Source organism: Caenorhabditis briggsae (genome assembly GCF_000004555.2).
Source record: "Caenorhabditis briggsae complete genome, chrII, whole genome shotgun sequence".
Lineage (NCBI taxonomy): Eukaryota > Metazoa > Nematoda > Chromadorea > Rhabditida > Rhabditidae > Caenorhabditis > Caenorhabditis briggsae.
Window position 1 is genome coordinate 14,079,319 of NC_013486.2, and position 11,242 is coordinate 14,090,560.

Consider the following 11,242-nt stretch of genomic DNA (forward strand, 5'->3'; position numbering starts at 1 on the left):
AAAATCAGATAAAAAATTCTGAAATTATGGTTTTAGACCTGCAATTGTGATCGCGCCAAACTTTTTTCTGTAGATCAAAAATTAATTTGCAGTTCGGAATTGTTCTGTGGGAGAGCGTGGAGGGTACAAAAATTTAGGGGTCATTGAGGTACAAAGCAATTTAGGGGTTCAAAATCTTCAATTCGGGGGTACAAAATACCTGAAAAAGGCTTAGTTTTGTACCCCCGAATTGTGAATTTTGTACCCCTAAATCACTTTGTACCCCGTTGAACCCCCGAATGGTTGTACCCTCCAAATTATTGCCACCAGGCAAATATCAGGTCATTCTTAGGCCATAAAAGTTGGTGACCTAGAAAACTCAACCTTCTAGTGTTAAGCCAACATGGTAAATGACCTATACTGGATACATGTCTGAATTAGATCAGGTGAAGCCAGGAACCTCGGGGGGGGGGCACATGAGGGGGTGAAGACAAGGTAAAGAGGGGTGGGAGTGGCACACTGGGACCCGGTGGCCCACCTGGAAACCTTTGAGACTCCGCCCCTTGTCGATGCGATTCTCTTCCGAGTTATTTTTATCTCATTCATTCATTCATTCATTCATTCTCTCTTCCTTCCTTCCTGACTTCCACTCATCTTTTCTATTTTCATTGAGGTTAACTAGTGTGTTCACTAGTTTCCCTTCCTCTTACCTTTATTCTTTCTTCTTTATAATATCCTCTCTAAAAATAAGTTTTCAGATACGATGGAGCTGGGGGATAGGTTGGTGGATCCAGCTACAATAAGCTTGAACGATATAGACTGCACGACTGCAGGGTAAGTATCCAAGAATTTTACTATAGGTTAGATCCTAAAGCTAGATGTTATAGACAACATTTATGTAGTTTTGAAACTAACACACACACAATTTTACGGTATAGTGCGGCACCCGTGGGGGACTTTATGACTATTTTCCTGTACCAACCTACTGAATTACTGTGGAACCCATAGTAAAAGGGTCGGCTCTTCTATTTGGGGATTCTAGGGGTACCTCAATTAGAAGATGCACTTGTATTTTTTTGTGGCTACTCTAGGGGCACGTCTATTAGAAAGACCTACAGTGGCGAGAAGTGGTGAGGATAATTTTTTCGAACATTCATAACTTTGTTCAAAATTGCTCAATTGAGTTGAAATTTTGCATGAGAGTAAAATCCAAAAACATAAAAATTGGCTTTATGAAAACTTCTCATTTTTAGAAGTTTCAGAGAAGTGTCAGATGTAACAGTGGTCAGAGAATTCAAAAAAAATTTTCCAGAATTTTTTCTGGCTTCGATTTTAGATGTCAAATGATTCTCAATGTCCAAGTTATGAATGTTATGTTATGAAGTTATAAAGTACAAAGTTATGAATGTTATGAAATATGCGCCAAAAAAGTTTTGGAGAATTTTGGAAGTTGGGCTCTCGAGTTATGATGCTCAGAGCACAAAAGGTATGTGTCGGCATTTTTGCCATAACTCAGCTGAAAATGTATTTTTGGTGTTCAAAATCTCACAAATGGTGTGTCTTGAGTTGTTTATCAGTTTTATAACAAAAGTGTTTTAATTGTAAAAATTATTATTTTTTCATTTTTATATTTTAGAAATTTTTTCTAGAGGTGAAAAAAAAATCAAAATTTTTTTTTCTACAATTGTAAAAGTTTTGTCATGAAACGATAAACAACTCAAAACACATCGTTTGTGAAGATTTGATGATAAAAAATACATTTTCAGCTGAGTTACGGCAAAAATGCCGACACATACCTTTTGTGCTCTGAGCTTTAGTAGAGCCCGAATTCCAAAATTCTTCAAAAGTTTTTTGGTACATAATAGAACCCTGAGAATCATTTGACATCTAAAATGGAAGCCAGAAAAAAAATTCTGGAATTTTTTTTTTGAATTCTCTGACCACTGTTACACCAGAAACTGCTCTGAAAATTCTGAAAATGAGAAGCTTTCAAAAAGCCGATTTTTATGTTTTTGGATTTTACAGCTATTTTCATGCAAAATTTCAAGTCAATTGAGAGATTTTTAACAAAGTTAGGAATGATCGAAAAAATTCTCCTCACCACTTCTCGCCACTGTAGATTAGTAGGGATTTTTTTGTATTTTTACTGAACATCCATCAGCAATTTTAAATTAAAAAAAATAGGACATCAGAGGCATTTCAATTAGACTTCAATCATAGGGTAGCTGCATAGATCCAGATGCCAATTATCAAAATGTTTTTATTTTGTTTTCATATTTCATTCATAATTCCAGAATTATCGAATCGAAAACCCAAAACACCCGACATGATCAAACTGTAACTACCGTCGTTGTTGGCAGAAATGAGCACAATCAGCAACCAGTCCAAAATAGCCGCAATGAGAACTACAACCGTGAACCATTTCAAAAAAGCACAATTCTCAAAATCCATCAGGATATGATCAAACAGCGGCAATTCCAAGACAGTTTCAAGAACAACACCATCGATAATCGGTACAATCAACCAAACCAAAATGGTCTTGATGTCGAATATCGCCATGTTCGGTACCACCATCAACCACTTCAAACCAGCACCAATGTTGGCTCCAGCGATGATCTGAACATTTCTGAATCACTAATCCAAGACTATCACCATGGCGACGTCAATGATTATCAGTACGAGCCTCAACTACTTCCCAGTAGCACCAGTCGCATGTACAATCAACAACCATTGTTGAGTAACTCCGATACTGACGACAGCAATGATCCGTACACTAATCAACCACATAGCTCTAATGGCAAACCAATCAATCCGTACAGACAAAGATCATTCCAAAACGGTGCAGGTTTCAACGCCAACAGTGAGCGTCGCCAACCATCCCATTCCGTTGAGTCAGTTATCAAAAAGACAGATCGCAGAAAACAAAAGTTTTCAACGGATGAAATGTCTTCTAATAAGCAAAAGAATTATGATCAGACTACCGTAGATGCTGCGTACAGAAGAAGCAGGGGTTTTCATGGTGAGTGATAGAGGAAAATAACTAATAACTCAACTATTTTTAATTTTCCAGGTACTCAATCGTCTTCATCATCTGACTCCCAAGCCTCGTCCTCAACCTCTGACTCCGAAACATCTGAATATTATGAAGCACGTCTGGCTGCCCCTCTTAAAAATGGCGCTGCGCTCGACACCAAAGTTCTATGCAACTCTATTCTTCAAGAACTGGAAACCAAGAAAATCCCACAAACAATTTTCGCCAAAAGAGTCATTAATCGCTGCCAAGGAACGCTTTCCGAGCTTATAAGAAAACCAAAACCATGGGATAGTCTCAAATCTGGTCATGGAATTTATGTCCGTCTTTACAATTGGTACCAATTGCCAGAGGAACAAAGAATGGAAATTGTTGATAAGAAAATTAATTGGTCTGTTCCGGCGAAGAAGGAAAATGCTCGCAAGAGGTCAGTTTTATATTTATATGTTCAATTTTTCAACTAAACCTTCATATTTTCAGAAAACGTACGACTGAAGGTCCCGCTCCAAAGAAGGCACGCACCGAGTTCCATCCAGTTACAAAGAATGCTCTGAAAACCATCTACGATGAGGATCCAAAGCCATCAAGCGAAATGTTGGGTATTATTGCGGAAACTCTCAAATTGGACAAACGCAGCGTTACGAATTTCTTCCAAAACACTCGCAGACGGACCAAATATCAGAAGGACTGCAGTCGTCATCCAGTCAACGAGTACCAAGAAGAAAATCAACAAGGAGATTGCTATTGATTGATCTTCCCGAATTTTCCAAATCATTAATCTTCTTTGAATCATAGATAATGACTCAAAATCTCTCTTCCTTTTTAAAACTCAAAATTATTTATTTTATGTACACATTCACTGAATTGTACCGATTGTACTGTCATAATCAATATAGCGAATCTCAAATACCTAATTTTCATTTGTATCATCGATGATAACTCAAAATCTTTCTCTACTTTTTAAAATTCAACATTCTTTCTCTTTTGTTCATATTCACTGAATTGTACCGCTTGTTCTGTCATATCGACGCGTTTCATCTAATTGAATATCAATAAAATCATTTATTGAAAAAAGTTTGATTTGAGAATTTCTTGAAAAACAATGTTGCGACTATGATAACACAGAAAAAGAAGGGTTATAAATAGGTTTTTGAAAAATCCAAAAAATGGGGTAATGGGGTTCACAAGTCATGGGATCATGGGGTTCACAACTCGTCGGGTCATCGGGTCATCGGGTCATCAGTCCTAAAAAACTTTTTTGTTAGATCAAATGTTTGAAATTCTGACCAACTTCCCCATTTTATCCCGCACATTCTTCAAACCAACACTGAAAAATTTTTCTCATATTTTGTAATTTTTTTCTACTTTTTTCCTGAATTTCTAAGTTTTTCAAAAATACATTTTAAAAATAACGATTTTACAGGCAAAAATGTATCAAAATTAGCAAGAAAAGGATTCAGAAGCGGTGATGACGTCATCAAGTCGTTATCCACCAGATTTTGGGACAGAAACGTTATGGGACACTGGAAGTTTAGAAGTGTGAGTCTGAAAATGAATATGGCAAAGTTTTTTTGTGAGCTAAAATTCGGCCCCTGAATTTCTAGGTTATTCTTTTTTTTTCCAGATCTCCTACCCGAAGCAGCGGCAATTTCGACAAATTGCGCAACGGCAGCGGCTTCAAAAATTTTGAAAAATTAAGAATTGACTATGTTAAATTGATTTTCACTGCCGACCAGCCAATTTTAGAGTCTAAAAAGGGAGCTCAGAGTTTTTCGATATTACTGAAAATTGCAGGCTAGACTAAACAAGTACAAAACTTTAGTTTGGTAGTTGACAACTTCTTTGTGCAAATTCGTTTAAATGAGATATACCAGTTAAAACCAAACAAGTGCCGAATACTCCAGAGTCACTTTCTGACGGTACATCTCATTTGAATGAATTTCCCCAAGAAAGTTGGCAACTACAAAGTTGAAGCTCTATTTTTGTTTAGTGTAATCCAGAAATGTTCAGTCAAATCTAAAAAAATCTATCATGTTATTCAGACATCCAAAAGTACAAAAAACTTTTAGCCGGTACTCTTGAAAATTTTAGTTTACGTAAAAACAAAAGTTACCTTGAGCTTGGTTACGGCGTCTTCTCGAAGAGCTCATCTCGGTTCGTTGCTTGGTGGTTGGTGATTGGACACTGAAACAGCGGAGGGTGGAATACGGTAAAGAATTTCAATTCAAAAAAAAATACGAAGAAGAGCAAATGAGTAGTCAAGCAAGAAGAGATGGATGAGGGATGAAATAGCTCAAGAAATTTTAAAAAATTTAAAATTTACGCTCGACGCGATCGCATCGCGACAAATCGCCAGACATAAAAGGTTCCCTTTGGAACTATGCGAATCGGAGAGACGGTAGAGAAACATAGACAATAAGGGAGACAGAAATTTGGCTCAGAAAACCGGCCCCTCACATCTGTGGTCTTGAAGTAACTGATCGCAAAGTGCCAGTACAGTGAGTTGCGTTCTATGTGAGGACGCAGGCATTCAGCAACATGCTTATAATCGATCGATTACATTGAACACAAACGATTGATGGAATGGGCGGAGCAAGGCTGCCGGTGGTCTATCCCTACCGCTTGAATCTCGTCAGGGAGGAGGCACGAACAGAAAAAAAGGCAAGCGAGTTGCGTTGAGACGGAATATTAGATGACGTGTGTATACGACAGAGAGAAGGTGTTAGAGCGACAAAGTACTGTACTAAAATTCTAAGCGCAGACGCGTGGAACTCTTTCCGATGATGTCTTTTGTGGAAGACTAAACGAACAAAAATAAATGACAATGGGATTATTCAGGATAATAAAATGTGTTATTTCAGCCATATTGCTCAGTTCAAAATTATAAAAGAAAGAAAGCAGAGAATCCAAAGCCCGGTTTCACTCCATCGACCTGACTCAAGCCATGGTCATCCGAACCTCCCGTGACATCATATTAGCATTTGTTATTCTCGCCTCTTCATGAGTCACTGTGCACTACCAAACGGCAGCTGTTCGCTACAAGTCAGTAGACATCTCCGTATCAAACTATGTCAAAGTAGCTCACCACGCTTAAGCGGAGCAGAGGGGGAAGGTGAGAAGAGGACAAGCGAGCAGACACCTGTGAATCCAAGCAAATTGACCTTACTTTTGTACCGGACACGGACCAGACCGGTATGGATATTATAAACAAATCGAGAGACGGGAATGTAATTGAATATTGTGGTGGTGGTTATACTGTAGAATCCATACCTTCATAAATCCTTTCGAGAGATGAGCTTCATGTGACTAAGTGACCATCGGAAATCCGAAAATCAATAACTCCAAAACTCAAGAGCCCAAAAATTTAGAAACTTTGGAAACTCAGAAACCGGGAAAGTAGGCGATTCAAATTTTTTTGTTTTAGTTTCTTTTTCTATCTGGAAGAATAATAGCCCGATTGAAAATTTATTCAAGTAAGTTACTGAAAATACTAATTAGCCATCTAGAATCGCTCAATTCTTCCTCGATCGTTTCCCAAACCATGTAATCACTCGCTTCATGGTGACCTTGAACTCTTTAGCGAACATGAGCTTCTCCTGAAGAGTCACTGGAAACCCTGTCTCAAATCTAGCATTTAGAATTGCAGTTTGTAAGCAGTTAAAAACACGTCGTTTGAATTGGCAAGACGACTTTTTGGATTTTATGGAGAATCCGCAACGGCAGAGTATTGATTCAGGAGGTGGAACAGGAGGAGCCGATGGAGCCATCCCAAGAACAGCCAGGATTAGAAGAGGATCTTTAAAGATTGGCTTTAGAAAGTTCTAGAAATAGTGACTCACTTGGAATTGAAATATGTAGATTTGTTGGGGATTGTGGAATGATTCTAGGACTTGCTGAACGTTTTTGAATATTTTTAAGACATGTAACTTTGAGCTCAATTATCTCGGTTTTTGTGAGAGGTAACAAAATTAAGTCAACTAATGAAATATTAGTAATATTGTGATAAACATCTTATCAGTTGACAACTTTTTGATATTTGTTATAGGAACCGAGATAAATTGGCTCCAAGTTGAAAGCTAGGAGGCTACCTTGGAGGGGGATTTGGAGTTCTTGAGCAGCATTCAAGATTTGGGCTCTTGCGACGAAATTCATATCAATTGTTGTGAAGATTGGAGGAGCTGGTACAGCACCTTGGGGTGCTATCAAGGGAGCCGCCAGTAGACCAAAAACTGCACCAACTTGTCCTTGAGCTTGCCCAAAAAATTGGCATTGAACTTGTCCGAAGTGATGACCTGAGCTGAAAATATTCGCTGGGCATGAATTGGGCAAGAAATGGACAAGAAATGGACAGAAATTGGACACGACTTAAGCAAGAATTGGGCAAGATCTTACCTTGATATCGGCCTGGAGCAGCTTGATCCACCACGGCTCCTGACCTTTGCAGCTGGCGAATTATTTCCTCCGTCAATCTGAACATTTAAGAGCCTGAGATTCAGAAATTCAGAAATTCAGAAATTCAGAAATTCAGAAATTCAGAAATTCAGAAATTCAGAAATTCGGAAATTCAGAAATTCAAAAATTCAGAAATTCAGAAATTCAGAAATTCAGAAATTCAGAAATTCAGAAATTCAGAAATTCAGAAATTCGGAAATTCAGAAATTCAGAAATTCAGAAATTCGGAAATTCGGAAATTCAGAAATTCAAAAATTCAGAAATTCAGAAATTCAGAAATTCAGAAATTCAGAAATTCAGAAATTCAGAAATTCAGAAATTCGGAAATTCAGAAATCCAGAAATTCAGAAATTCGGAAATTCAGAAATTCAGAAATTCAGAAATTCGGAAATTCAGAAATTCTGAAATTCTAAAATTCAGAAATTCAAAAATTCAGAAATTCAGAAATTCAGAAATTCAGAAATTCAGAAATTCAGAAATTCAGAAATTCAGAAATTCAGAAATTCAGAAATTCAGAAATTCAGAAATTCAGAAATTCAGAAATTCAGAAATTCAGAAATTCAGAAATTCAGAAATTCAGAAATTCAGAAATTCGGAAATTCAGAAATTCAGAAATTCAGAAATTCAGAAATTCAGAAATTCAGAAATTCAGAAATTCAGAAATTCGGAAATTCAGAAATTCGGAAATTCAGAAATTAGGAAATTCAGAAATTAGGAAATTCGGAATACAATTGGAATATTCAATCGAATTTGGACAGTTTTGAGGGGAACTTTTATGGGAACTTTATTGAATTTCAGCTAGTAAAATCTGGAATTTTTGGTTTTTGAAAACTGGGAAACTGCAAAAAATGGGTTATGAAATTACGGTAGTAAATCAATACCCCCCACTTTGACCTAATTTATCTGGGTTCCTGTGAGAGGTATCAAAAACATGTTAACGGATAAAATATTTGTCAGATTATCAGCAATATTTTGTTAGTTGACTAGTTTTTGGTACCTCTCACAGGAAGCCAGAAAAATTGGCTAAAATTAGATACCGTAAATGTTCCAATATTAGCCCACGTGCACTTTGAGCTTAGATATCTCGATTCTTATGAAAGGTATCAAAAAGTGGTCAACTAAAGAAATGTTTATCATATTATCAGCAATATTTTATCAGTTGACAACAATTTGATATCTTTCGCAGGAAATTAGATATATAAGGTCAAAGTTGACAGTTGATTTCATTTTTTTAATAATTTTTTTTTCAAAAATTTTGAAAATTAAAAAGTTATTTAAACGTGACGAAAAAAATATCTTTTTTGTTTATAAAAGAAATCCACGTGGCAAAAAAAAAAGTTTTCAAAAAATTCAAAACTCCGTGAATCTGTATGGCCCATTGGCCTCGGGAAGATTACTATAAAAGAAGAGGGCAGTGGAGAGAAGAATCAGTTCTCACCTTCTCTGGGATCCAGAGAGGAGGAGGGGAGCTCCGGCTGGAGCCGGGTGCTGGAGCTGGAGCTCTGGAGCTGGAGCTAGGAGGATATAAATGAGGAGAAGCTGGATCAGGAGCAAGAGGAAATGCTGGTGAAGGACCTAGAAACAAGCGTTGTGTTCTGAAGAAATCTGCTGTGGAATTCAATTCAATTCCTGGAACTGAAATCGGACAATTCATGCGTTGTGGCCAAGTTCACGAAGTTCAAGATAACGATCAAAAGGTTACGATTCCTCCCAAGCCGACGACTGAGACGACGCAGGGACGCATTCTGCCTAATTCAGGCTAAAAATAAGAAAGAGTTGAAAATACAGGAAGGAATTCAATTTATTGATCTTGCCGTTTTTTTCTTTGAAAATGGATTTAATAAATTAATAAATGTATTTTAGATATGAAGCCTTGTTAAAGGATTCCGTCAGCTTTGAGCCATTCTATCTTTGTTCCTGTAAAAGATATATTTTTTATTAGCAGATTATCAGCAATAGTTGACTACTGTTAGTTGACTAGTTTTTGGTACATTTCACAGGAAGCCAGAAAAATTGGCCTAAAATAGATACCGTAAATGTTCTAATATAAGTGCACTTTGAGCTCACATATCTCAATTCCTATGAAAGATATCAAAAAGTAGTCAACTAAGAAAATGTTTATCATATTATCAGCAATATTTTATCAGTTAACAGATTTTTCGTAACTCTTACAGGAAGCCCGAAAAATTGGCTCAAAGTCAAAGTTCTTTTTTAATAGTACGAAATCTTTGAAAAGGTCTAACTTCCATGAAAGCTGTTGAATTTTGATGAAACTCTGAAGATGTATTGCTGACATGTTGAAAAACATAATTCCAAAAAATCTTGCAATTTCGCTAGCTTCGGACAAAGTTATAGCTCAAAAACTGAGTTATAGCGCTAAAATACGCATTAGCTCCGCCCATTAGACATATCTCTGGTAAATTAAATTCTATTAAAAAGTCATCAACTACAAAAATGAATTTTTTTTTAATATTGTGTGAGAGTTTCAAAAAAAAAAGAAAAATCTTGAAGCAAGTTCTGGTGATTTTTCTGAAAAAAGGTATACTGTAATTTTTTTGTAGGGTTCTTATTTGGTGTGATCCCGATTTTTTTTTTGTCCAATATTAATTTTCTTTGTAAGCTAGCTTAAATTTCAGCTGCCTATTTTCCACATAAACTAGATTTTTTGGGTTTTTCACCTGCGAAATTTCCAATTTTCATATCCCCAATTCCTGTTCATTCTTATAGATTTTCTATTTTTATTTTTTAGCCAACATTATTTTCAAGTTCAGGCGAATTCAAGGGAATTTTTCTTGAAAAATATCCCGAAATAAAAAAAAACAACGACACTCCGCTCTCCCGGGAAGCGCGCGTTGTTTACCGTAAATCCACAATGGAGAATTTCCGCTAATTTCGAGATTTTTTTTGGGTTTTTGCCAAGTTTTGAGCTATTTTCCTTGAATTTTCGGCAAAAAAATTGAGAATTTATAAATTTTAAAGCATATTTTTCACCAGAAATGTTGAAAATTTTCAATATTTAGCCAAAAAAAGCGATTTCCCCATAAAAATGCAAAATAAACTAATTTTCGCAATTTTCAGCCTAAAAATGGCCGAATCGATTTCTGAATCTCTTTACGATGACGTGGATTTGAATGATGACACACCAGAAGTTCTGAACACTCCAGAAATCCCTCCAGAACCCAAAAAGGCCCAAAATCCCCAGAATTCCCAAATTTTCAAGGTGAAAATCGCTGAATTCGAGAAGCGAGGCGGTTTCTTTGATGTGCATTTTGTGTATCGTGTGGAGACGGAGGTAAAGATTTCTGAAAAATTTTTTTCAAAAAAATTTTTTTCCAGGTCGAAGGCGTCGCTGGCTACAACCGGAAGCGGTATGACACGTGGCGCCGATTCACAGAATTCATGGATCTTCATGAGAAAATCGTGGCAAAATATCGTCAAAAAGGGGTAATTATTCCACAGCCTCCAGAGAAGAAGATGTCGGTGATGGCGAAGGCAATGGTAAGGATTTTCATGGATTTTCAGGGTTTTAGAAGCGTTTTAGAGCGTTTTTAAGCCGGACTTTCGATGTAAAAGCCCCAAAAATGTCTATTTGTGCCAAAAATCATGAAAAAACACATAAAAATTAAGAAAAAAGTCAATTTACCGAGATTTTCGAAAACAAAAAGGTCCGAAAATACTCCAAAGAGACATTTTCTGAGCCTTAAAACCTCGATTTTCGAACTTCCGGCTCCTAAAAACCCCAAAAAACCTTTTAAAAAACAAGTTGCCACCGGGGGGATC

At 36.7% G+C, this 11,242-nt stretch overlaps 3 protein-coding genes across 3 annotated transcripts in view; all 3 read left to right on the plus strand.

The window, feature by feature from the left end:
- Positions 1-742: 742 nt before the first annotated feature.
- Positions 743-3,758, plus strand: CBG07897 (the record flags this gene model as incomplete). Its single annotated transcript, XM_002631867.1, has 4 exons — positions 743-813; positions 2,274-2,998; positions 3,050-3,437; positions 3,491-3,758. The coding sequence occupies 4 exons, from the start codon at positions 743-745 to the stop codon at positions 3,756-3,758; spliced, it is 1,452 nt and encodes a 483-aa protein (XP_002631913.1).
- A 450-nt stretch (positions 3,759-4,208) lies between these two features.
- CBG25726 lies at positions 4,209-4,259 on the plus strand (the record flags this gene model as incomplete). Its single annotated transcript, XM_045243012.1, has 1 exon — positions 4,209-4,259. The coding sequence occupies one exon, from the start codon at positions 4,209-4,211 to the stop codon at positions 4,257-4,259; it is 51 nt and encodes a 16-aa protein (XP_045098736.1).
- Positions 4,260-10,547: 6,288 nt separating this feature from the next.
- CBG07900 overlaps positions 10,548-11,242 on the plus strand; it is a gene marked incomplete at both ends in the record, with an annotated part of 6,374 nt that continues 5,679 nt past the window's right edge. Inside the window, 2 exons of the mRNA XM_045243014.1 lie at positions 10,548-10,754; positions 10,799-10,960. Coding sequence (XP_045093603.1) covers positions 10,548-10,754; positions 10,799-10,960 — 369 coding nt within the window. The remainder of the gene's footprint in view (positions 10,755-10,798; positions 10,961-11,242) is intronic.